Source organism: Nannizzia gypsea, genomic scaffold (genome assembly GCF_000150975.2).
Source record: "Nannizzia gypsea CBS 118893 supercont1.2 genomic scaffold, whole genome shotgun sequence".
NCBI classification, from domain to species: Eukaryota; Fungi; Ascomycota; class Eurotiomycetes; order Onygenales; family Arthrodermataceae; genus Nannizzia; species Nannizzia gypsea.
In genome coordinates, this window is record NW_003345200.1 from 1,559,015 (window position 1) to 1,584,072 (window position 25,058).

At 49.7% G+C, this 25,058-nt stretch overlaps 12 protein-coding genes across 12 annotated transcripts in view; 6 read left to right on the forward strand and 6 right to left on the reverse strand.

The window, feature by feature from the left end:
• Window positions 1-265: 265 nt before the first annotated feature.
• MGYG_02596 (glycogen debranching enzyme) lies at window positions 266-4,973 on the reverse strand (the record flags this gene model as incomplete). Its single annotated transcript, XM_003175019.1, has 3 exons — window positions 266-343; window positions 420-4,689; window positions 4,750-4,973. 3 exons carry the CDS (start codon window positions 4,971-4,973, stop codon window positions 266-268), a joined length of 4,572 nt encoding a protein of 1,523 aa, XP_003175067.1.
• Window positions 4,974-5,561: 588 nt separating this feature from the next.
• On the reverse strand, window positions 5,562-6,960 carry MGYG_02597 (glycerol-3-phosphate dehydrogenase; the record flags this gene model as incomplete). The annotated part of the gene is made up of 3 exons (XM_003175020.1): window positions 5,562-5,620; window positions 5,687-6,822; window positions 6,899-6,960. 3 exons carry the CDS (start codon window positions 6,958-6,960, stop codon window positions 5,562-5,564), a joined length of 1,257 nt encoding a protein of 418 aa, XP_003175068.1.
• Window positions 6,961-7,995: 1,035 nt separating this feature from the next.
• On the reverse strand, window positions 7,996-8,807 carry MGYG_02598 (hypothetical protein; the record flags this gene model as incomplete). The annotated part of the gene is made up of 2 exons (XM_003175021.1): window positions 7,996-8,613; window positions 8,691-8,807. 2 exons carry the CDS (start codon window positions 8,805-8,807, stop codon window positions 7,996-7,998), a joined length of 735 nt encoding a protein of 244 aa, XP_003175069.1.
• Window positions 8,808-8,905: 98 nt separating this feature from the next.
• MGYG_02599 (molybdenum cofactor synthesis protein 3) lies at window positions 8,906-10,512 on the forward strand (the record flags this gene model as incomplete). The annotated part of the gene is made up of 3 exons (XM_003175022.1): window positions 8,906-9,134; window positions 9,213-9,426; window positions 9,504-10,512. The coding sequence occupies 3 exons, from the start codon at window positions 8,906-8,908 to the stop codon at window positions 10,510-10,512; spliced, it is 1,452 nt and encodes a 483-aa protein (XP_003175070.1).
• A 51-nt stretch (window positions 10,513-10,563) lies between these two features.
• On the reverse strand, window positions 10,564-11,490 carry MGYG_02600 (riboflavin aldehyde-forming enzyme; the record flags this gene model as incomplete). The annotated part of the gene is made up of 3 exons (XM_003175023.1): window positions 10,564-10,688; window positions 10,755-10,999; window positions 11,093-11,490. The coding sequence occupies 3 exons, from the start codon at window positions 11,488-11,490 to the stop codon at window positions 10,564-10,566; spliced, it is 768 nt and encodes a 255-aa protein (XP_003175071.1).
• A 2,792-nt stretch (window positions 11,491-14,282) lies between these two features.
• Window positions 14,283-15,758, forward strand: MGYG_02602 (2-hydroxy-3-oxopropionate reductase; the record flags this gene model as incomplete). Its single annotated transcript, XM_003175024.1, has 3 exons — window positions 14,283-14,550; window positions 14,606-15,099; window positions 15,165-15,758. 3 exons carry the CDS (start codon window positions 14,283-14,285, stop codon window positions 15,756-15,758), a joined length of 1,356 nt encoding a protein of 451 aa, XP_003175072.1.
• A 389-nt stretch (window positions 15,759-16,147) lies between these two features.
• MGYG_02603 (fructose-bisphosphate aldolase) lies at window positions 16,148-17,020 on the forward strand (the record flags this gene model as incomplete). Its single annotated transcript, XM_003175025.1, has 1 exon — window positions 16,148-17,020. One exon carries the CDS (start codon window positions 16,148-16,150, stop codon window positions 17,018-17,020), a length of 873 nt encoding a protein of 290 aa, XP_003175073.1.
• Window positions 17,021-17,354: 334 nt separating this feature from the next.
• Window positions 17,355-18,351, reverse strand: MGYG_02604 (succinate dehydrogenase iron-sulfur subunit; the record flags this gene model as incomplete). Its single annotated transcript, XM_003175026.1, has 3 exons — window positions 17,355-17,678; window positions 17,745-17,896; window positions 17,973-18,351. 3 exons carry the CDS (start codon window positions 18,349-18,351, stop codon window positions 17,355-17,357), a joined length of 855 nt encoding a protein of 284 aa, XP_003175074.1.
• Window positions 18,352-18,879: 528 nt separating this feature from the next.
• Window positions 18,880-19,465, forward strand: MGYG_02605 (hypothetical protein; the record flags this gene model as incomplete). Its single annotated transcript, XM_003175027.1, has 3 exons — window positions 18,880-18,890; window positions 19,088-19,135; window positions 19,261-19,465. The coding sequence occupies 3 exons, from the start codon at window positions 18,880-18,882 to the stop codon at window positions 19,463-19,465; spliced, it is 264 nt and encodes an 87-aa protein (XP_003175075.1).
• Window positions 19,466-20,523: 1,058 nt separating this feature from the next.
• MGYG_02606 (sphingoid long-chain base transporter RSB1) lies at window positions 20,524-21,416 on the forward strand (the record flags this gene model as incomplete). The annotated part of the gene is made up of 2 exons (XM_003175028.1): window positions 20,524-21,293; window positions 21,353-21,416. 2 exons carry the CDS (start codon window positions 20,524-20,526, stop codon window positions 21,414-21,416), a joined length of 834 nt encoding a protein of 277 aa, XP_003175076.1.
• Window positions 21,417-22,105: 689 nt separating this feature from the next.
• MGYG_08990 (hypothetical protein) lies at window positions 22,106-23,146 on the reverse strand (the record flags this gene model as incomplete). Its single annotated transcript, XM_003175029.1, has 3 exons — window positions 22,106-22,348; window positions 22,421-22,505; window positions 22,692-23,146. 3 exons carry the CDS (start codon window positions 23,144-23,146, stop codon window positions 22,106-22,108), a joined length of 783 nt encoding a protein of 260 aa, XP_003175077.1.
• Window positions 23,147-24,715: 1,569 nt separating this feature from the next.
• The window catches only part of MGYG_02609 (VelB protein), a gene marked incomplete at both ends in the record, with an annotated part of 1,617 nt that continues 1,274 nt past the window's right edge, over window positions 24,716-25,058 (forward strand). The window contains one exon of the mRNA XM_003175030.1: window positions 24,716-25,036. Within this exon, the coding sequence (XP_003175078.1) occupies window positions 24,716-25,036 (321 nt within the window). The remainder of the gene's footprint in view (window positions 25,037-25,058) is intronic.

Genomic DNA, 25,058 nt, shown 5'->3' on the forward strand with positions numbered 1-25,058 from the left:
TCGATGCGTCTTGTCTATGTTGGTTTTTATACGCAGCCTTCGATCTTGTTTTCATGCCCGAATATTTTGTCCCAACCTTAACTAAAGTTGCGTAGAAGTTAAAATCAAGATAGAGTCATGTGACTTGCTGGTTGCCTCATGCGATCTGCAGGCGATGACGTTACTGTCAGTACAGGGAAGATGGAGGTAAAAATTTGAAGATTTGAAGATGAAAGACTGCTACGGACAACCTATGCTAGATAATGCAGTGAACATTCTCGATACATCACTCCAGCTTCCTCAACTGCGACGCATCATAATAGAGATCAATTAGACACGCGGCAGACCATGCCTGGGTTGGAGACTATTTCATTCGTTCAGTGTAAGTTAACTAGGGAGAAGGAATAATAGGGGGCTAGCGGAAGGAAGCAACGACTCACCGAGTCCACACACAATTCGCCATCCTTATTTGTCAGCTCTGTTAGTCCCCGCCAAGGGCTACTTCGAAGTGCCTTCTTGCACTCTTCCAGCCGATTCGTGAGCTGCTGGAATATATCCGTACGGTCCTGGGGGCTGTCTCTTCGCATAAGGACAAACTTCATTAGTGCTCTCAAGAAATACCCAGTGGGCCACAGCCATTCTGGTCCTTGATGATAATTTCTCCCCTTTGCAGTTGCAAAGTTGGTAGAATCCTCGGAGTTCACATAATATGGATTATAGTTGAGATCTTTGGGGTCCAGGGTCGCCATACCCATCGGCCCACGGAGCACAGTATCAGCCAGTTCGAGCGTTTGGAGTGCTTTATCCAGGGCGAATAACTCGGGGGCGACAGTCATCGCAACAGCAAAGTTGGGTCGGAACTGGTAATCTTCGTATGGCTTGCCAGAACGATAGAGGTCTTTATAAATCCCACGTCGGTGAACAATCTTGCTATTGACGTCGTATTTGCCATCGTCAGCTGGATTTTCAGGGATATAATAACACCTCTCAAAGTTGGATTTAACTTTTGCAGCCCATTCCGCATAAGATACTGATTTTCCAGAATCAACTTCAACGCCCTTGTATTGGAATTTCCCTTGGTCTGTGAGAGATGAAAGCCATGAGAGAATGCTATAAAGCAGCCCGTTGATCTCAATAGCTGCGCCATCTCGGGGTGTTCCCGGATGACCTTTATTTCCGCTTTTGGTGCTTTCACCCATCTTATCCATCCATGTGCCACAGTTCCATTGGTTTCCTCCAAATACCAAACCAGTCTCCCAGTCGACATGCATATCTACCTGGAAACCCTCATCCTTCATCTGCATATCGAGGTTAGGGCCTGCGTTATACTCACGGAAAGAGATGCCTGAAGCATGTCTTTGGAGTATCTCTTGGATGATGTCTGACACTGTTGAGGTCTCGCGATATGCTCGACTGTCATCGTGGGGGAACCATGTATCATCATATGGCAAGAATCGACGACGAACTTTCTCTTCCAGTATTGAGGTTCCATCTGGCACAATCTTGATGTAGTCTTGGATAGCCTGTAGAAAGAACCATACTGCATCACGAGCATTATATCGCGGCGCCTTTCCATCGGAAAGCAGGTTCGGCATGAGACCATGTTTCAGCACGCTTCCGAATGCAAGAATATGCTCTTTCGCTTCGTCAAATCTCCCCGTGCACAAGAGGAGGCCACGCAAAGAGATAAAAACATCCCTTCCCCAACACCTCGCCCAGCCTGTTGAGAAATGAGGAAGGCCAGCGGCAAGACAAGGTATACGTTTCGTCGGGTATAGAGATGCGGAATTGACAAATCCCACCTGCTGTATACTTACCATTGCGAGTTCGTGTATAATATCCTTACCATGCTCAACAGTGACACCAAGGAGTTGGATACCTCGGGCTAAAGCAGCGTCGTATGCGGTTTTGATAACAATGGCGAAATATCGGGGCAACAAAAACGAAGGTAATTTTCTGATTGCATCAAATCGACCCTGAAGCCATTCGGCTGGCTCCTTCAGTCGTTCGTACCCTTCATCGGAAGCTGCTTTGTGCATTCTCCGGACGATAAAGTCCAGAGCCCACTGTCCTTTTCGAAGGTTATCGCAAATAGGATGACCCACATCGTTATTGCGAATAACTTCTTCGAGAACGCTCCACCACCCCTGAAGCCCAGCATATACCAATGGACCGGAGTTTGGAATATCATACACGCCATCCGAGCCATGGCTAATGTCTTTTTCTTCCGCATCACACTTGTATAAGACGAAGTTCAGGTCAACTGGATCCAGGGACTTGAACGCAGCTTCTGCATCAGAAGTAATGAAGGTACTCAGATCCTTTAGCAAATTGTTTTCCGGCAGCCAGGTCTCCAGGAGTGCAATTGATCCAGGAGCGAAGTCAGCTGGCACACGAATCATTGTGTTGTTGCCGTCATTATCAATGCTGATTCCTTCAACATCAGAAACCTTGCTGTGAAGTCCAATTATGAGCCCATTCTTCATATTTCCGTCCCCGTTGGCAGAAATCATATCCAATCTCCATGCACCAATCATCTTCGCGTTAGTTCCACAGAGAACTATCGGATCTAGGCTATGGTCGTCCTTGGATCCAGAGAAAGCAGTATGCGCAATGAGCAAAACACCTTTCCTTGAATTTGGCTGGACACGATGGACAGTGATGTATTGGCCCTCATGATGAATATGTGTTTCATCATAGCAGCCTACAGCCATGCTGGTGTGGAGCTCATTCAGCAACTTTTTGATTCCACCAATACCCCCTTCACCCGTCTTTGACTTCACTCCGTTATCAGAGGAAGGCGATGCATATAGGCGCGTTTCATTGACCATGTCTATATGTTTGGGATATATTTCATCATATCCCATCACACTACCGATAGCAGACGAACACATGGCAACCAATGCAGCGTTAGGAAGAGTATCTCTTGCTTCACGTTTCTGGGCAGGCATTTGGTTGTCATGTGTACAGTCCATGAAGAGTGCGTGTAGAGGTGTATACGGCAGTTGTTTAACAATCTGGTTAGATTCCCGATGATCAGCGTGATATAGGAGGTCTGCCTCAAAACTACCGATGGGTCTCCCTCCATGGCGATGAACAAGTCGACTGAGCTCACCAGCGCTCCAAGCCTGCATAGCCTCCCGAATCAAACCCGTCAGGCCGAGCCTTTTAGCAAATATGTAATCAGTTTGCTCTGAGCCGGTGAACAACTCGGCGAAGACAACTAGATTAGGCCGGACCCTTCTGGCTTCATCAAGGAGATACTCAGCCACCAGAATGGGCGTTGAATGGCAGTTATCTATGCGGAAGCCCATGAAGTGCTTGGCCATCAACTTGGTGTAATCCGCCATATAGTCCCAGAGGAAAGGATTGTCGTCTCGTGATGCTCCATAGTTTAGTTTAACACAGTCTCCCCAGACAATAACCTCTCGCAATAGGTATGCACGAGAGTCTGGGCCAGCATTGTCTCTCATTGCATCCGCATTCCATACCCACCCATTGTTTGCAAGCGCAAGCAACCTGGGGTCTTGCTTGCCTTTCGGGGAGAGCCTGGTGAAATATGTTTCAATAAGGGGGCTATCCTTGCTCACAGGCCCCATCTTTGGTCCATGGTCATCCATCCGGAGGTATTTTATCCGGCTAAAGAGCTGATCAAGGATGGAGGCAACATCTTTATCAAATTCCGTGAACAGAGGAAGATTAACTTCATCGAGGAGTTTCCGGAGCTCAGCTTCGACTTTGGATGCTTCAGTCGTGGTTTCAGCATGGCTTCCAAACATAACTGTGAGAAAAGAAGCTGCTATTTCGGGGTCAACTTTACGACCATACCGTCCGAGGACTCGGTTGGCATTGGTTACCCCTTTCCGACGAAGGAACTTGGCCTTCTTCTCCAGTGACCATCCTCGGATTTCTTCCGCGTTTCCAAGGTCAGCATCTCCTACCTTGCCTGATTTCCACGAAGCGAGTGCTGCAGCAGTATCCCTTTCAACATCAATTGCATAAAACTCCCAGAGCTTTATCTTATCAATGACGTTGGCCCTTGCTTTGTCCAGCACGATCGAGATATCATCTTCAGTCTTGAATTCCGTAGGCAACCCCAGTTTCTCAAGGTCGTTACCATACTGCAACAAGGCTGTGTCCAGCTCCCACGCAGCTTCAAGCCATGGGGCGTTCTTGATGTTATAGCCTACCTCAGGGTGGTCTTCGAGAAGCTTGCTGTTATGCGCAACATGGTTCCAAACAACGTCCGTCAGGGCAAGAAGGCCGTAATTCTTCTCCATATTCGCCGTCATCTCCGCCACATCTTTCTGCCCGTTGGTAAAACATTCTTCGAACTCGAGTTGATCGTAGATACTATACGGTGAGTTCGAAGCGCCTCGCTTAACGAGGGGAGTAAAATGGACAACGTTGTACCCTCTCTCCCCGATCCCACGTAGATGTCTGTTCCAGTCCTTGGGATACTCGCCCATGAACTTAGACACCACAGAGAAAACAGATAGTGATTCTAGTGGTAAGTCTTTGCCCTTGAGCGTGATAGCCGGGCGAACATTGACGTGATAAGTCTCAGACCGGGTCTCCTTTCCAGCATCGGAGCCGGACTTTGGCCCAAACAGCTCGGGCAGCTGACGGTAGGTGAAGTAGTAGTTGAAAGCGCCGGATATAGTGATAGGAATATTAACATTAATGTCTTTATTGAAGTCCGGCTTCAACCTGTGGGTCGCCTGTCAGTTCTATAGATCGCGACTAGTTACTCTTCTATGGGCAGCCTACTTGTATTCGCGGTACTTGTCCCTCCGAAACTCCTCGCCCACAGAAGGGATATTCACCCATAGACTCCCGTATCGGCACAGCGGACTGCTGCCCTCGAACTGTAGGCGGAGACTGTACGCCGGAGTCGTCGGTGGGGGCAGGTTGACGTAGCTGTGGTGGGCGTCCGGGGAGCCATTGTCGTTCAGGTGCACCACATACACCAGCTCCGGGTTGCTCGAGTCCATGGCTTGCTATCGGTATAACTGGTGGGTTAGTTAGCTACCGCGGTCGACGCATGCCTGAAACAGCGTCCAGCGGGCTTGTTTATATACATATACTGCTGCGAACACCCGCGGTATCCCGGGTTGGACAAGAAGCTGGGAGGAAGCGAGGAGGGAGCGAGATGTTCCAAAGTTGGTTCCTGCCATGCACGCTGATGTCATTTCTTCCGCCCAGGCCAGGACAGGCGGACGGACAGGCAGTGGGGGGCGGCCAAGGGGGGCGGCCAAGGGGGGCGGGAGGACAAGCATTTATATATATCATATATTATATAGATTAGATGTCTATATTAGTTGTTATTTACTTTGCCCGTGATTATTTGTGACTCGTTTGACAGGATCGTAAGCAGTGATGTTGTAGCTAGCTAACTAGAGTTACCTCCCCCCCAAGCTCCGTTGACCACTCGTTTAGTAGTATGCAGAAGTGAAATAGTAGAAAGTAGATAGGGATTGCTGCGATGCATTTCCTTGCCCCGGCGACGGAAGATGTATTTTTGAGCTTTCTTGTGTTAAAAGGTAGTTAGTAGTAGATGTGATATGCTAAGACAAAGGGGCCTATTTCGGTTCGATGAGACCAGGGATGTCCTCGACTTTGGCCTCTCCCTTTAGGATACCTGTTCATGAGTTAGCATATAGGACTTTTATCGCCGACGATAGACTGCAAGAGGAGAAAAACATACGATAGACAGCTGTAAAAAGAGGGTACTCGTCCTCCAGTCCCTGTTTCTTGAGGAAGCTGTTGACTTCCACGGCCGTCAAGGTGCCCTGCAGCTTCTGTCCGTTCAATTCCTGCTTCTCTACCTCTTCGATAGGCAGCTTGCGTTCGACGCTGTACTTGGCACATCTGAAGTTACGGCCTCCGCTGCACGAGGTGATCAGGTCCGCAACACCGGCCGATTCAACCGTAAAGGTCTCAGCGTTGACAGAGTGCTTGAAAAAGGTGGTGCCGAACTTCACCATCTCCAGCAAACCTACTCTCATGACAGCTGCTTTGGCATTGTCTCCCCAGCCAAGGCCGTCGACGTAACCGGCAGCAAGAGCGACGATGTTCTTCAACGCACCACCGAGAGAGACGCCAGCAACATCATGGACGACACGAACGTGGAAGTAAGGTCGGTGGAAGAGGGTCTTCAGCAGGGAGTGGTCGACGGGTGGGAACTCGGAAGGAATGGGCCGCAGCTTGACCTTGGAAAGGTTTCCTGAGCTATCCTTGTGCTTGAACTCAGCCAGGTCGACGGCAGATGAGGATGGTGATCCGTTGAGCGGCGTGGGTGCCTTGGAGTCCATGTGAGGAGGGTCATAGGCAACCGTGGTCTCGGAGTAGAGCTCCTTTGCGACCTCAGAGGCAATGTTGGCTCCGGACAAGGCGCCACAGTAGATGCCCAGCTGCTTGCCGATGCTTTCTGAGAACAAACTGACGCCCTCCTCGTCGACATACACTCCCTTGATGCAGGATATGCCGCGGGCATAGGGGAGGATATGGCCCCTGAGGCTCTTGCAGATCCCGCTGATGAACTGATGGGGCAGATTGAAGATGAGTATGGACGAGTCTTTGACAGAGTCGACCAGGGAAGGGTTGGCGCGCAGGTTATCTGGCAGAGTGATGTCTGGCAGGTACTTGGTGTTCTCGTGCAGTTGGTTGATGACCTCGGTCAGGTTCTGCTCTCCCTTGCACAGTGGCGAGGACTCGTTGTAGTGCCTCGACGACCTGGGAATCTCGACCTTCTCCTCGTACACCCACATATTCACCTCCTTCTCAAATATATCTGGGTTAGCAGCCGTGTTTTCGGCGACCATCTTCGAGATCGAGGAACCCCTAGAGCCAGCGTCAGTCAGTCGGCTTGTGATAGATATTGTGATATCGCGTGCCTTCACCAGGGACACATTCTCACCAGTTTCCCGACCCTATGACGGTCACCTTGTGCTTCTTCGTGTACGGAGAGAGTCTCGTCATTGTGTATCTGCGACTCGATGCTGGTATCTGCGTGAAGACTGGGCTGCTTGCTGCTGGAATAAAGGCGGTTTGGAGGCGCTGGTGCTGGTGGTGCTGGTGGTGGGGAGTGAGGAAGAACCGCCTGGAAACAGGAGAAGCGAGGATGCACCGCAATCTGCACGTCATTGGGGAAAGGCAGACCGACGGCTAGTTAAAAGCACAGCAAAGCAGGAAAAAAGAAAGCAAAAGAAGCAGCAAGTAAAAAGTCAACTGCTGCTCTTTGCGTTTCTTGCTCTCCGCGACCTCGGCCGTCTTTCGTTATCTCGGGGCCACCGTGGGGTTTGCATGGGGCTTAGGGGGCGAGCCTTAGGGGCAAGCCTTAGGGGTCGATGGGCGCTAGGAGCCTTCAGGGGCGTTTACTAGGTCGCTATCTACAGCTGCTAGTTAAGGTCTTAGGTACCGGACATGCCTAGGTAGCCATATCTATCGCCCAAAACTTGGCATATGGCAAGGGACAGGTCAGGCACAAGGTGCGATGCCCTGAACCTGAACCTTGGCTTGATTATTGTACTGGAGTTGCTAGTTGCTATGTATTGATGCACCCTGTGCGATTCCCTGTTAACGTCATCTGTGGCGTCGAAGCAGTCGAGAGACCAGTGCAGTTTACATAGTTAACTAATTGATCGTGTACCTAGGTACTTAACTACTACATATGAGCCAGAGCCGCCGGCTCAACACTCAATACTAAATCAATATCAACACAGTCTAGACTCTGCGCTGCATCAACAGCTTTTCGGCTTCGGCCGGCCCGTCTCGTCATCTCTGCCTTGTGCGCCTGTCCGTAGCTGAGACGGCGATGATGCCTCGGGTAACTACTTGACTTCCAAGCTCTCGTGGCGTCGCCCTGATCGCCTCTTGCCTGCGAGGCAGCTGCCATTCTTCCATGCCAGCTAGATCCGAGGGCATCTGTTGCAAGACAAACCCAGGTGAATGCAATATATCGCCTGACCAGATGAAATTTTTCCTCCTTCGTTCAATAGCTACTTAATCCAAACTTCACGATTTGACGTCCTTGAATTCCGGGTTCTGGTCCATGGTCTGAGAGATAAAGCTCCGTAGAGCAGCCCAGCGAGCAGATGTAGAGTTTGAGCCTCCTCCAGCAGTAGTAGAAGAAGCATCACCACCACGCTCTACACTGGGCTGGACATCCATAGCCGCATCGGTATCAGTAGTCGTGATCCCTGCAGCCAATTGTCCCATGTTTTTTGCAAACCGGTCTCTCTCCATCCGATCAAGCTTCTCTTTCCTCTTCATGGCACCAGGCCGGTGCTTCAAGCTCTTGTGCCTAATCACATTGACCTGAGTGTTTCCATCGATGATATGTGTCGAGACGGCTTCGTCGCCATCCCCGGCGTCAGGAAGCGCACTGGCAAGCGAGTCTAGGTTGGCGATCAGTTTCTTCGAAGGCCGCCGTCGCTTAAGTGTCTTCTTGCGGGACTTTTCGATCTTCGAGACGAACGACGAGTGTTTTATCAGTCGTTTATCCTTTTTAGAACTCGGGAATTCGGAGGTTGCGCTCTCGTTGAAGCTGCTTGTGGGTTTAGCCTTTGCGATGGCTGGATGAGATTTGGTCTTGACGGCCGTTTTGGCTTTGGAACCGGGACGGACAGGAGCCTAGTACAGCGTAGACGGATATGTATATATTAACGCGCATGTCTATTTTACCGGAGGAATAACTTAGAATGGCCTACCATAATGAGCTTTGATATTCGCCTGGTTCCAGTGGTGCATTTAATCAAGTTTTCAGTTTGCGATATGCACAGGAGAAAAAAAGTGACTGGCGATGTGGATGTTTGCTCTGTTTGCATCTCGAGGGTGGGATGTCGTCTGCGCAGTTGTATACGGGTGAAAGACGAGATGACCGTCTATCCAGCTATTCGCCGTATGTTTATTGCATTTGCCTGTGATGGAGGATAGAGAGAAATTGCGCCGGCAGCTGGAGGAGCAGATAGCAGCAACAGAGCGGCAGCTCTGCCAGCTGAAGCAGGAACTTGCAGATCTAGATGCTCAGTGTCCCGCACCACAGCCGCCGGAAGCAACTTCAAGGGACAGGCCAACAGGCCCATGGCCTCTGCTCCAGGATGAGTATAGGAGATATGGAAGGCAGATGATAGTCGAGCAGATTGGGTTGCCTGGTGAGTTTGATGACAAGTCACATAAGTCCGGCTAGGCAGAGCAGAGCAGTCTATATCTAACCATGTACGTATGTATAGGCCAACTTCGGCTACGGAAATCAGCTGTGCTCATCGTTGGGGCAGGCGGGCTAGGCTGTCCAGCAGCCTTATACCTTGCCGGCGCTGGGGTTGGAAGACTAGGGATCATAGATGGCGACCAGGTCGAGAGCTCAAACCTGCACCGCCAGGTCCTACATCGCACAGGTAACACGGGGAAGTATAAAGTTAACAGCGCAATCGAATATCTACAGGAGTAAGTGTTTGCTTGTTAAAGAAATGTTTTGTATATTCTCTGGGAGGCCATATCTGATATATCTTTGCCTGTGCTAGACTGAACCCTCACCCTACTTACACACCGTTTCAAACCCATCTCTCCCCACAAAACGCGCCAGATATATTCGCCCAGTTTGATGTCATACTAGACTGCACTGATAACCCGGCAACCCGGTATCTCATTTCAGACACTGCAGTATTGCTTGGGAAAACGGTTGTGTCCGCTTCGGCGCTGCGAACAGAGGGACAGCTGATGATACTCAACCATCCTCCCCGTTCACCAGGCGATAAATCGGGAGGCCCATGCTACCGCTGTGTCTTTCCAACTCCTCCTCCCGCAGATAGCGTCACGAGCTGTGCAGACGGAGGGATAATCGGGCCAGTGGTTGGCGTTATGGGAGTTATGCAGGCACTTGAGACGATACGGGTGATAACCAGCATGTCTGAGGAGGGCAAGCCAAGCACTGAAGCCATTGTCCCGTCTCTCCATCTGTTTTCCGCTTATTCCACGCCGCCATTTCGTACTATTCGGCTGCGTCCACGACGAGCGAAGTGTGCTGCATGCGGAACAGAGCCGTCGGTCTCACTCGAATCCCTCAAAAGCGGATCCATGGATTATGTCCAGTTCTGTGGCTCGCTCAACCCGGTGTCCAGCCTAATGCCGAATGAACGGCTCAGCGCTAGAGATTACAAGGCATGGCTTGATAGTCACAAAAACGACGACAAGGACAAGGGTATCCTACTCGATGCACGCGAACGGATCCAGTATGATATATGTGCGTTGCCCGGAAGCATATGCGTGCCCATATCAGACGTCCTAAGATCGTCTAGATCACCTGAAGCAGCAAATGGGAAGCTTCCGGCATGGCTTCCCGCGAGTATCATCGACAGCGATACCGCAACCCCTATCCACGTGGTTTGCCGCCAGGGCAACGACTCTCAGGCTGCAGTTAAGATACTGAAGGAGCTTGGCCTCGGTCAAGATGGTAACCGTTTTATCGGCGATATCCGGGGTGGCTTAGACTCATGGAGAAGAGACGTTGACCCCCAGTTTCCAGATTATTAACAGAAACAACCCAAAGAGCAGCTCTATACATATACATGTATATATGATGCTTTAAAGATTCACCGGCGCCTTGTCAAGCCATGCCCATTCAACATCGACTCTTCCCTGAGCCTCAAGGGCAAGCTGTTCAAATACAGCAATAGAAACGTCGATATCTGTCGGTTTACACCCAACACCTACAAACCCCGGGTTCCTGGTTAGCAATTGCATGGGCGGCGTAGGATCACCTAACGAAAACTCACATCGATCGACGACAGTAACGTCTACAGACTTGTTATTGCGTCTCAGCCGAAGCTTCAGCCCACACAGGGGGTTATTGTTCGGGTTCGGCCCAGCGCTAGCGGCATCATACAGCTCCTTGGACACCGCGCACACCGCTTGAGACGACGAGCTCGATATGCCACATGCGCCTAGTCCCGGGTCATAGTATGTAAGGTCGCCCCTATAAGGCCCGCCATTGTTGGTTGGCAGCGGCAAATTGGCAGTCCTAAAGCAGTATCAGCATGTTAAGTAAATAACTATTGTAGTTAAGGAGAAACAAAGATAAAAAAAATAAATTAAAGATGAATAAGTGACTGACTTGTGCCTGGTCAACCCAACCGCCAACCCAATAATCAGTGCCAGCAACAACACCGCTGCCACTGCCGCAACGATGAGCACCGTCTTCCGCCGTAGCAGCCAGAGGTCTCTCATCTTCCTCTTCAGCCCGCCGCCACTCTGATAAGCTGGTGGAGCTTCGACATGAGGCTCTGTTGGATCGACAAACGCAGCTTTTGGCGGCGGTACAGGTTTACGCCTTGGCACTTCTATGAGCGAGAGACGCGGTGCTTTCGGGTTTGGTGTCGGGTGAGCAGCAGCCTCAATCTCAATGGCTTTGTCGGAGAGGTCGAGTCCCAGCTCGTAGCGCTTTAGGCTTGACGGCGACGATGGAGGCTGCGAGACGGGCGAGACGGGGTGTGATGGCGTGTAGTTTTCCATTTTTGCGCCGACCCCTATTTTCTTATTCTTCTTTCCTTATTTTTTGGGGGGGAATTACGGGGTACTGTGGTTTAAATGAGTGAACAGAGTAGGTAAGCGATAAGGGAAAGAAAAAAGAGAGCGACTAAACGAATGACTGCATTGCAAGTATTAACAGACGCAAGAAAGGGAGTGTGAGGAGAAGGCGACGAGTTGATGAGGATGAAACAAGCATCGCGACCATCCTGGCGCTTTTCTGGCGCGCGGCCCCCGATTTTATATTAAGTCCCTTTCGTCTCATCTGCCAAGGCCGGGGGGAACACGAGAAGAAAATCCGGGGAAGCTCGTCAACATCATCGACAGCAACAGCGAAAGACGACGAAAACACCGGCCATCTGCTTCATTCTTCTACAGGCCTCCCTCTGCCGCTATCCCAGTCTTCCGAATAGCCAGCCAGCAACCATCCCCCACGTCAAGAACAAGTAACAAAGTCCATCGACAAAACATATTATTCAAAAGGCATGAGTACCATCTATCAATCATCATCAGAACAAGGGAAAAGAGAACGTATGTAGTGGTGTTGACTGCAACCCAGTATGTGGGAATCTGTGCATAGTGTGTGCGCGCGTTTATGGGTATCCGTGGATCTGTTTAAGCCCTGTTGCTGCTAATCGGTATTGGATCTAGACCGAGCCAGAAGCAGCTTTGCGGCGCTGCATCTTGCGGTAGATGAACGTAGACAGCACGCCGACTGCAATCAGGAAGACGATGCAGAATACCAGGACAACACCGGGCTCTCTGGCCGCCCAGTTCTTCCGCTTGGCAAGCTGGTGAGATGCGGCGTGTACATCCCTCAGGGAAATGATGGCGGCCATTGTGACGGGAGAAGAGGCGGGTTTGTTTGTATCCAACGCTGCCGGCAATGTCAGTCAATTGAGGCCATGCACACGCTGGAGCAGCCGGGAATGATGATAACATACGAAAACAAGACTTGCGCTGCAGGTCTGGCAAGGAGATCTATAAACGGACAGGAGATAAAGATATCTATGCGGCCGTCAGTATATCGTCAACAGTATATATATGTATGCCATATGCCAGCCAGCAGGCGTAGCATTGAGATGGAAGCGCCGGAAAGTGTCCAATTGAGGTACAATTTGCGGGTCTTCGCATCCGGAACTCGGCGGAAACGTCACCAGAGGAAATAGCGCAGGGCCGCTTACTTACCAAGCCGACAACGAGAGCAATGAGAGAGCAGTCTAAGCAAGGGAGAAGATGCGGACAGGAGAGAGAGAAGAAGTGGAAGAAGAAGAGGAGGAGGAAGAAGAGGGAAAAGAGGAGAAGATAAGAGGCGGCAGCGGCGGACAACAGCGGCGGCTTGTGTTGTTGGCTTCACTTCGCTTCTGCTGCAAGCTCTTCCCAGGTTCCTGCTGGCCTTTCCCTTTCGGGACGGGGCGTTAGGCAAGCTTGCGCACGTGAACCAGCGCGGGGACAGGCAGAAGAAAGCAGAGAGAGAGAAAAAAACCGCAAAGACGTGGCGGCAGGGGAGGACGGAGCATAAGAATAGAAGGAAGTAGGTAAAGAGCAACGCCCTGCATAAGCACCAAGCTACATAGCGAGTGAGCTAGCTATCTTTGGTGCGGAGTAAGTATCTATGAAGTCACTCGCCCTCCGGCCCGAGAGGCAAGACCCTATAACTCCAGAGCCAGCAGGGTAACTAGCAAACCGGGGAGATACGGAGTACCATGTCCAGAGCATGGAGCATGGAGGATAGAGCACAGCGTAGAGTAATTACTCTGTACTCCGTACGCTCACCCAACGATGCCTACCAAGGCTTGCGCAGTATGACTATACCTGGGCAGTTATGATCGACCGGTGTAGGAGCCGATCTACCAGCCCTCTCGACAACCCTAACAGACACCACAGCGCTGCTGGCCCGTCTAGTTGAGAATGCAAACAGTGAACTAATACAGCCCAAGAGAGTGATGGCGTCGTGTGGCGTGACTAGAGAGCAAGCTAGGTACAACAAGCTTTTCAGAGCTTCTCCATTGCGAGCTAAGAGTGAGCAGCCGGAGCAGCCGGAATGCCTTTTTTCCGAGGAAGTACTCCGTATCTTGCGATGTACTCCATATATCTCCGTACTCCTTCGTCTTTGCTTCTTCTGCTTCTGCTTCTTCTTGTTTTCATGTTTTGATAAAGTTGATTGTTGCTTTAGGTTGAGGTAGATCTTTTTGGTAGATCAGCTTACTCAGCATTACTTATGTAATAAACATTTGATCACGTGAATTAAAGGAATGGATAAACTATATTCCGTATCACGTGGATCAGTCAATGTGCCGAGGCTCCTTTGCCCATGCCTACGACTTAATCTACCTCAACTTCCAGCTCTCACGAAGCAAAGCAAAGCAAAGCAAAGCAAAGCAAATCCCTGGATCGCTTCCCACCACGACAAAGTCATGGTATTAATATGGCAAAACAATGCTATGAGTGGAAGTGCGATCGGACTCTCCAGGGAGTTGGCTGCGGGCTGACCACGGAGCATTACCGGCCCTTTCTCCGTCGGCTCTTCCCGTCGGCGGTTGCGCCGGTTATCCCGCATCCACATCCATTATACTACCTAGTTAGGTAGCTCCATTAAGGGGGAAGAAGATCAACTTGCGGGTAAACGCCCGATTCGACCGATCTTTGCTTCAAGTTCCTTCAATGATTGACGAATAAAGGCCTGTTTTATATAACTATACGATTGCTCCTCCTTCAAGAGTTGCCTGTTTATACCCCATCAGAATATATACTATCAAGCCACCTAGGGCTAGATAATGGCGATTACTCCAAAACCTACTGTTGGCTTCGTTGGCCTAGGAGCCATGGGCTTCGGCATGGCAGTCCATCTCATCACCCAGGGGTACTCCGTCAAGGGGTTTGATACCTGGGCTCCTGCATTGGAGCGGTTCAGGGAAGCCGGAGGTAATGTGGCAGCGTCGTTGGAGGACTCTGCCAAAGGATGCATGTACTATGTCTGCATGGTGGCCTCAGCACCCCAGGTCCAATCAATCCTGTTCGACGATGCTAAACCCATTCTCAAAGGTAGGGAGTGATCTGCCGTTTTTGTGAAATCTACACCTTAATAACAGTGCCGTAGCGCTACCCTTTGGAGCAACATTCATACTATGCTCTACGGTACCGGCTGCATATGCTCAGTCCGTACGCGACCAGCTAGCGTCCAGCGGCAGGGGTGATATCTCTTTCATCGATGCGCCTGTCTCTGGTGGCGCCATACGTGCTGCCAACGGGACCCTGTCGATTATGGCAGGAGGCTCAGACACAGCTCTTGAACGGGGGCGGTTCTTACTTGCTGAGATGTCAGATGCGGCCAAGCTGTACCTGGTCCCTGGCGGCGTTGGGGCCGGAAGCAATATGAAGATGGTCCACCAGGTCTTAGCTGGGATACATATTCTTGCCGCAAGTGAAGCCATGGGATTTGCTGCTCGACTTGGCCTCGATGCACAGGAAGTCTGCAACGCCATCGTTGCCTCAGATGCATGGAGCTGGATGCATGAGAACCGCTCTCCAAGGATGCTAAAGGAAGACTATTTCCCAGGCGTTAGTGCTTTGACTATCATCCTCAAAGATGTCGTAAGTTCACCTTTTCACTTAATTATAGTTGCCCCTTATACAACGCATGTTCTAACTACATACAGACCATCATTACCAAATCTGCACGTCTACATCAATTCCCAGTGCCGCTCTCGTCCACTGCTGAGCAAATTTACGTGGCCGGTCTGTCTCCTGGCTACGGCGCAGACGACGACGCTGGCATGGTACGCATGTATTACCCAGAACCCATCAGCAAGGTCAAATCTCCTACTACCATGACTCCAGAGTTCAAATCCAAGGCTACAAACTTGGTTATATCGCTTCTTCGTCATATCCATCTGTGTGCAGCTGCGGAAGCTATTGCTTTTGCCCGCTTCCTAAGCCTTGACATGGCTCAGTTCTACGAACTAGTCAATGCAGCCGCAGGCGGTAGCTTCATATTTAAATCCAAGGCTATGGAAATGATTAACAGTGCCAATCAGGCAGGGACTTCCGCAGTCAAGATACTGAATGAAGCTGTGGACGAGCTCTCAGACGTTGTTCAAGAGGCGAGAAATGTGGACTGTCCTTTGCACCTGGGTGCTGCAGCTCTGGGGATATTACATCAGGCAAAATTTAGAGGATGGGGTAAGGATTCTGACTCGAGTGTTATCAGGCTATGGGAGACGCATAATGAACATTGCTCAAATTCGAGCTAGGTAGTAGTTAACGTAGCAAGAGGTTAGCGGATATCATCCCCCTATATATATAAATATATATATATAATCATAATAATCCAAAGAACTTTCCAGTACCTAGGTAGTCAACTATCCGCATGAATAAAGGCTAGAAAGCCAAAATACCGTACTCGGCATCTCTCGTGGCAGAGTGTTGTTTCTTCCAACGTGCCTTTGCTGCAGATCTCTGACCATGCGCCGGAGCTATCCCGATGCATTCCCGGGCCAAATCCCCTGCCCTATAGGGGCCAGAGAACATACATTAACTGTCTTCGTCGCCCATAAGACGATGTGATTCCTAGAATAAAACCCTTCAAGCCAATACCCTACAGCTTCTCAGGTAGTATCTCGTCAAGAAAACCACCTACAGTATGCCACATCCCTCTCTAAAAGACAACAGGGCATTGCCCCTCCTCGACGCAGCCGTGGCAGGCAAATATGCTGTGCCCGGAATGTGCTGTTATAATCTCGAAGGCGTGCTAGCAACCATTCGCGCTGCTGAGGCCAAAAGATCCCCGGCCATGGTCCTTCTCTTTCCCTGGGCTATCGAATACGCCGACGGGCTGCTCGTCCAGGCCGCCGCGACTGCATGCCGCAACGCCTCTGTGCCCGTGACACTACACATGGACCACGCCCAGAGCCCTGAAATCATCAAACGGGCCGCCGACATGTCTCCTACCTTTGACAGCATCATGGTAGACATGTCCCATTATGAAAAAGCAGAAAACCTAGCTCTGACGCGCGAATTGGTGGAATACTGCAATGCTAGAGGCATCGCCACGGAGGCAGAGCCAGGCCGTATTGAAGGCGGAGAGGATGGGGTTGCTGACACGGCTGATCTAGAGGGACTACTGACTACGCCGGAGGAGAGCCAGGAATTCGTCGATACGGGAATCGACTGGTTAGCTCCTGCGTTTGGAAATGTGCATGGGGAGTATGGCCCCAGAGGCATACAGTTGGAATACGACCGACTACAGAGCATCAACGAGGCAGTAGGGAAGAAGACGAAGTTGGTCCTTCACGGTGCTGATCCGATGACGAAGGAGATTTTCGATAAGTGCATTGAGTGCGGTGTGTCGAAGGTGAATATCAACAAGGTCATGAACAACGAGTATATGAAGGTGCAGAAGGAGTTCGCTGGTCGTGTTCCCATCACTAAGTTGCATGAATTGGTGACTGATGCCATGCAGCGGGCTGTTGAGAGGTGCATGGATCTCTTAGGTTCAACAGGGAAGGCTGTTTGAATAGTTGGTTTGGTTGGATAGGTATATATGGGAGACTAGAGAAGAAATAGGCTGGTATCCGATCCTCGTTTCAATTTCATATATGTACAGGGAACAAGTTCGGTATTTTTATCGCCGTTTTCGCAACGACGGACCATGGAAGAAACAGAGGGTAAAGGCAGTACACAGGCAGGAAGGAAATATAATTCTGAACAGAGGAAATAGTATTTGTAATGCTAAATCAAAAACAGGTGGGAAGCTATGAGATACAGAGGGTAAGTAAAACATGGTCGGGACGGTTAATATAAGAAAGGTTAAATAACCAGGTGGTGTGGTAGCCAAGGGTATTTGTAGTTTAGTTGAAAGACATCATCTTCTTGATTTCAGCAATAGCCTTTCCGGGGTTCAGGCCCTTGGGGCAGGTTCTCGAGCAGTTGAGAATGGTGTGGCATCTGTACACGCTCATGCTGTTGTCGAGAGCGGCCTTGCGCTGTTCGGTTCGCTCGTCTCGCGAGTCAATCAGCCATCTGTAAGATTGGAGCAGGAGCGCAGGTCCAAGGTATTCTTCGCTGTTCCACCAATAGGAGGGGCAAGATGTCGAGCAGCAAGCGCAGAGAATGCATTCGTAAAGTCCGTCAAGTTTCTTTCTGTCAGCTGGTGACTGGCGGTTCTCACGACCCTATCAAATATATATTGTTAAAAATCGATTGCGTATCTTCCAAACACAACCAAGTATGCAACTTACATCGGGAGATGGAGTATCACGCTGCAGATAAGGCTTGATAGACTTGTACTGCTTGTAGAATTGTGTCATGTCAGGAACAAGGTCCTTGACGACATAGGTGTGAGGCAGAGGATAAATGCGAGTCTCCTTGGTAGTATCGGTAGGAGTGCGGCCTAAATTTCAAACAGTCAGTTTCATCATGTATCACGCCACAAATCGGCCCATGATGAACTACTATATTCGACTTACAGAGACATGCGAGAGTGTTCACTCCGTCAATGTTCATCGCACAGCTTCCACAAATACCCTCTCTGCAGCTTCTCCTGAACGTCAAAGTCGGGTCGTCCTCATTCTTGATCCTGATCAAAGCATCCAAAACCATGGGACCCGTCTTGTTCAAATCAATTGTATACGTCTGCATGCGAGGTTTTGCGGTTGGCTCGTCAGGGTTCCATCGATAAATCTTGAAGGTCTTCATCTTTGGTGCCGGTGCACTGGTGGCCGCGGAGGGTGCCTCTGTGGGCTTCGCGCTCGTCTCGACGGTGGCATACGATCGAGAGGCCATGACAGGGCGCATGAGAGCGCTTGAGCCTCGAAAGAGACGAGAAGTTGAGCGGAGAGATGCCATGGTGGACGGAGCGAAGTTTCGTTCGTTTCCAACGACGAGTGTGTGTTTGCAAGCAGACCAGAGCCTGGAACTGGGACAGTCAACCTCTAGCTATACCAGAGACCAGCAATTGATACAGAAAATAGCGGTTGACTCTTGCACGCTGTGCTACTGCAGCTCGTCGTCGCCGTCGATGGTCGATGGTTGATGTTCGAATGTCATTTCGCCTGCAACCTCGGATGGGACTTCTTCGGGCAAAGTCGGTTATGTCAGCGTGTCCAACCAATCAGCGTGCAGCCATTACCAGCAGCACGAAAACAACATCGAAAAGCGCACTCCTAGCGCATCTTTTGACGTTTGACGACCTTGAGATGCTGATAGTCGCAGCAGGTCATCTTTACCGCGGAGGGCGGGCTTCATGTCGATGTCGGGATGGAGATACACGCATGCTGGGCGAGCCGACAAGCAGCCAAAGCCATGGATAAAGCTCTGGCTCTCTTCTTTGTTAGAGAAGAGCTAGAATGCTAGCTTTGGTCATTGTCTCGTTGGATGGCGGATAGGTTCAGACGACATACTATTACTATCGCCCAAGCCGACTGCTTTGATATGCTAGCATTGACGGGACTGCCCGGTCTAGACTCATCAAATCTCCTGCCCTACGATGAATGCTTTGGCCCGAGATCTTCTCCATATCTCAGCGGAGTGTTGCGCTGGCTCCAGCCTAATCGGCCGGACCTACACTAACGTCGAGGCTCAGATATAAAAAGACCAAGACCGCCCTCACACGACCACTACAACTTGGCGTGTATGTATGGAGAAGAGAGTCAAAGACGGATGTTGCTCATACTGACGCCTATATGCTCAAGATAAGTGAGATGTCATGTCCGTTCGCTTGACAAGACTCATCCTTCATGCAGTCTTCCTTTGTAGCCAACATCCACAAGACCAAATCCAGGTATCAGCCAGGCAGACATATTATGGCCAAGTGACAGCGAAGGATTCTACCCTGGAGAGCCGCGTAACGCAGAACCTCCTTGGGGCTGCTCGCAGAGAGAGCTTGAGACGGTTACAGGATAACTGGCTGCACCGTGACGTCTCAAGTTATCTCCGTTTCGCTAAAACCAGCTCTGGCTAAAATCCGTTCAAAGGCTGTAGTTTAAAATGCTGCGCCTACAGATGGAGAGAAAGCCACATGCGGTTTAGTTTACGCACTTAAGAAGTGTTTACGAGACTTGGCACAAGGGTAAACTCGTCCAGACAACTCTTGATGATGAATCATCCAGCGTGCCTCGCTCGCATGCCGTAAGGGCACTCCTTTCCTGAATGATCGTCAGAAGAGAGATGGTGAAATATTGAAGCGAGACGGTGCTTTATAGACGGCAAGTGGTTCGAGTTAATTGTCGATCAGTCATCTTCCGTCGCGGCGTCGGCAAATGTATCATCGATTAGACACTTTGCTAGTGGACTTTACGGAGTACACAATTCGGGATAGACGCCATCTCCTTTGCATGAATACCCTGTCCAGGCCGAAATAAGGATATGAGATAGATATACGTATGTGCTTTTACAATGACTAACTACTGCACTGCCTAAAGCCTCGAGGCGAGCTCTGACACGATACCCACCACGAGGTAATGCAAGGCCTTCGACCACGCAAGAGCCTAAATTTTAACCGCTGGCTAGCCATGGATTTTTACTGGCTCTTAGGTGATTTGGATTGATAAGAATAGATCCTTTCATTCCAGATGTTTCGGGCGTAAGAGAAGCGGCCCTCCTAGCCCTTGCACCGGGGGCCGATCCTCCTCGTGGCTTGCACTGGCTGAACCTCACAGATCCGCGGGACATCCTTGCCGTATCTCTATTGCTTGGCTTTTCTAAACTTTAGCTATACATGGTGGCCTGGGCATGGACCTGATGCATTAGGCCTCCGTTTGAATCTGGAGGTTCTGTTTTGATGCCAGGCCCTTGACTCCCAGGGCTGAGCAGCGCCATCTGACATATAAAGATGGCAGCTCCTTCATCGATATTTTCTGCAACAGCAACAATCATCAAAGCAACCAACATTCCAGGTGTACCTACAGCATCTCCTCATTCCCATTGGAGAAATACCTTCTATCTACTCGACCTCCTTTCACCTGACTAAAAGCCTCTGTCGATTACCTTTCTTCGAGTCACCGTTTTACACTCTTCACAATGGACAAGTGTACTCTAGAGACCTGTCCCATAACGGAGAGTATCTATCAGTACAAGCCATCCCTTGCCGGCAATGCTGCACTCCTCGCCATCTTCGCCGCCTCCGGCATCGTCCACTGTCTACAGTATTTCTTCTTCAGGAACAGCTCTTACTCCATCCCCATGATCTTGGGATGTCTGACAGAAGTCATCGGTTACGTCGGCCGTGTTCTCCTCGCCGATGACCCATTCAGTCAGAATGGTTTCCTGATCCAGATCTGCTGCCTTACTCTCGCACCCGCTTTCTTCTCGGCTTCGATTTACTTCTGTCTCGCTGATATCGTCCGCCTCTTCGGTGAGGAAGCCTCGTGGATTAAGCCACAGCATTATGCCTGGATCTTCATTCCTTGCGATCTTGTCAGCTTGATTCTCCAGGGTACCGGTGGTGGTCTGGCCTCAGTTGCCGCCGATAAAGGCACCGACCAGGCGCCCGGAACAAACACTATGATTGCTGGCTTGGCTTTCCAGGTCATCACCCTCGTTGTCTTCATCACCCTTACTCTCGGATTCATCTTCCGTACCATGAAGTCCCGAGCTCTTCAAGAAAAGGAAATGGGTGCCCGACCAAAGCTTCCAATCAGCCGTGATAGACTGGTAACTTTCGCCGTTCCATTTACCGTCGCTATTGTTACAATCTTCACTCGATGCGTCTACCGTGTCGCTGAACTCAGTGAAGGTTGGGAGGGAGACCTAATTCACGATGAGGTCACCTTTGTTATCCTTGAGGGAGTGTAAGTTCTCCAGCCCGCTCTTATATCCTTCATACCACCAACTAACATATATCGAATAGGATGATTGCCATTGCCGTCATTTGCTTGAACATCTCCCACCCTAAGCTTCTCAACCGAAAATAAGATCTACATTATCTGCCTCTTTCCTTGCATTAATACCCCTTTTATAGACTATTTTACTCGTGCGCAGTGTTTCCATGCTTCTCCTATTATCCCTATGTACCCAAATGTAGCTAACTCTTCCCTTAACGTTCATTTGCTTTCCCCCTCTTTTATTTAATGACCTGGTTTTTGGTACTGCAGATACCACCCTAACATTTACAAAAGAATGATACACTGGACCCTACACTTTTGCTACAGTAAAAGAAATATGCTCTCTAGAATATCTACATTACTTACTTGCCCTCTGCGACTAAGCCAGCTACATCCTTTATGCAAGCAGTTTCAAGGCCGAACTTCGTAGTTAACCTATGCACCTAGGTAGTTAACTAATATAGATAATCAAGACACGGAGAATTTTTGACATCGACTCATTCTATTCCTGCGTACGGTCCATCAAAGTAATAGTGATTGAAGTGCACTATTCCCACCGCCCGCCCTTTGATGGACCGTACATGCAATCTAATCGAAGTGGCCCACCAACACTCTTTAGGTATATTATTCATACATGCCATCCCCAGATACACACAAAATCTTCCTTGCAAAATCCGGTCTTTGGACTTAAAAAAATACAAGTCAGCCCAAGCACAGATAAATACCCCGTTTCCTAATATCTTTCCCAAATATCCCCTCCTCCTATTGGCCACGGTCTGCTACCGTTCACCTAGCCATTTCAATATCGCTTTCTTCCATTGTCCTAGTTTTTGGCGAATGGGTATCGAGGTTTTCTTGAACGCCTGCCGGACGCTACGTCGTAACTGTTGTCGTGTGGATGCCTCGAATGGTTTTGAGGCAAGGAAGTCGAGATCTTCTTCAGCTAGTGAAGAGCCATCTTCGGACATATCGAGTTTGTGAAACCAGGATGCTTGGTATAAGTTTATCTCAAAAGGTGTGTGCTGATAGTGCAAGATGTTATTACGTTGCTCTTTTTTTCGAGGTTGATTTTGAATAATAGGAATGACACTTACTCGGGACTCTGGTTTCTGTCGTGGTTTCTCCGTTCGTTTAGCCTTCTTCAGCTTCTTATCCACCAGCCCCGTTTCCTCCGGGTTCCTTCAGTTCCTCTACTTCGTTTGTTGCCAAGCGAACTTGACGGACTAGAGGTTCGCCTAGTTCGTCCAGTTCGTCCAGTTCGTCCAGTTCGTCCAGTTCGTCTATTTTCGTCTATTTCGTCTATTTCGTCTATTTCGTATAGTTCGTCTAGTTAGCCTGGTTTGCATGATTAGGTCTAGTTCGTACAGTTCGTTTGGTTCCTCTGGTTCCTCTGGCTCTTCCAACCTCTCTAGTTCTTCCAGACTCTCAATTTCTTCTAGGTTCTCTATTATTTTTGGTTCTCCTGGTTGCCCTGGTTCCTCTACTTCAGTGTAACCATCATCCGATGCTTCTTGGTGGGATTGCGCTGTCCAGAAGGTGGTTTCTGTGCCCGTACTGCCACTCAGTTCATCGCAGTGTGTCGGGTATAACTGGTCTAGTGGCAGCTCGTCGTGGTGTTTATGGTCATGAACTGATATCAGTCGAACCTGGAAGGCACAATCTGGGTGTTGACAGAGGTCCATGAGGTCTGCCTTAGCAAAGTCCGAGGAGGTGGACGATCCATAGCTGGTGGTGACGGGGCTGACCGGAAGGCTACCCAGCCAGTTCTTCACTCTTCTGGCATTCTCGACGGTGATGTCCATGGGAAGCCTTTCGTCCATGGTGAGGCTTTTGGTGGTTATGTTGCCTTTGCTTTTCTTCTCTGTTCGTTTTTCCCCCCTTCTTTTATTCTTTCCTCGATTGTTTTTTTTTTGAATAAGTTGTGTTGGTGTCTCGGGACTTGTTTAGGTCAGTCGGTCGAGTCAAGAGCTTGTCTATGGTATTGCAGATACCACTGCTAGCCCGTCGGTTTGGGCTGAGATATCACAACGGGAATCTCAGTGCTTGCCGGATGCGGGGTCTCAACGGGAGACTTAGGCGACGTTTTAAATCGAGTAGCGTAAAGTTGAATCGGATGCGAGAATTAAATGCAATGAAAGCTCACAGTCGTATTGAACGTCTTGAATGGAGTTGTGGCTTGTACGTATTTTCGGTAGCGTGAAGAAATGTGTGAAAAGCTGGAAAAAGAGAGGAAGAGAATGAGAGCAGCAGTGGCTGAGATAAATTTATGACTCTTAGTTTATGGCCGCCTACGTCAATGGCTTTACAGATGACGTTCTAGTCACGCAGTCACGTATACATAGTCAATGATGATATCTATTACCATACTCTAGATGGAAACTCTATGTATTGTGGAACTGGGATGAACCTTAAACCCACGTCTGTATCCAAACATAGCGCGTTTAGCGGCTAAAGGCTCTGAAACGGCTAGCTATGTGGATGTCGTCACTTGGTGTTTGACTATCAGAGCAATATACCAAAGCATCACCCATATCATGCTACTTTGATCTATCTACTCCGCCACATGGAGAGACTTTACATAGAATACTGCGCTGTTGGAAACCTCCTGTGCTAGAGTATATACAATTTATTACATACAGTGGGACTACGTAGGAACTTTTGATAAAAAGACCCCATGTATATAGTACGCTTTTAAACTACAGGCGATAGAGGCCTATGCAGCAAGTGACCATCTACAGCTGGAAACTTCTAAAAGCTTGCTGCCAACTTCCCTTTGGGCGCCGTGTCAGTTTAATGCATAAAGAGTTATCAAATTTGTACAGTTTATTTCTCTCGCAGTTTTCGCTATGACGTCGATGACTCGTCGAGGGGTACGTGGAGCAAAGAGGCTAAAGCTAGGTTCAAGGAAGCTTATTTCCTTGAGATCCTCACCCGAAGTCAGAGGCTGAGAAGCTTCTGGTGATGTTTTATCAGCCGCGACTTTGGCTATATCGCTATCACGTGATTATATAGAAGCACAGACAGTGGAGCGAATCAGATGACCCCACTTACTCTAAAGAGTGGGTCTCTGATGACATCAGAAAAGCTTGGCTCGAACTCTCGGCAACGCACGACCCTTAAAAAGCCTCGTCTTGCTTCTTTCTCGCTTTCCTTTCCTCCGCCCGCAACGAACCTCGTTTCCGCCAGCGCAAGATCCCGCGTATCCAGCACATATACTTAGACCACTGCCTCTGTATACTACTAGAGTACTTTGGAAGCGGAGTCCGCTGGGGTCCTGTATACTGACTGCTGTACCCTCCGTTTTCAGAGCTCACCCACCCCCGCCATTTTTCTTTGGCGTTCCCGCCTCGTGTTCTGCGGCTATGGACAACCTTCTGAGCCAGCCATATATGTCTGGCCCGGGAGCTCCAGCTCCAGCCTCAGGCCAGGCTCATCCTCTTCCCCATTCACAACACCAGCACCAGCACCAGCACCAGCAGCAACACCAGCAGCAACACCAGCAGCAACATCCACAGCAACATCCACAACAACATCCACAGCACCAGCACCAACACCAGCACCAACATCAGCAGCAACATCCACAGCATCAGCATCAGCATCAGCATCAGCATCAGCACCCACCGCCCCATTCACATACCCTCTCCCAAATCCAGATTCAGCCACAGCTACAGCCTCCGTCTCAAGCACAGGCGCCAATAACTCTTCCCCCAGTACGACAGAATCCACCACAAT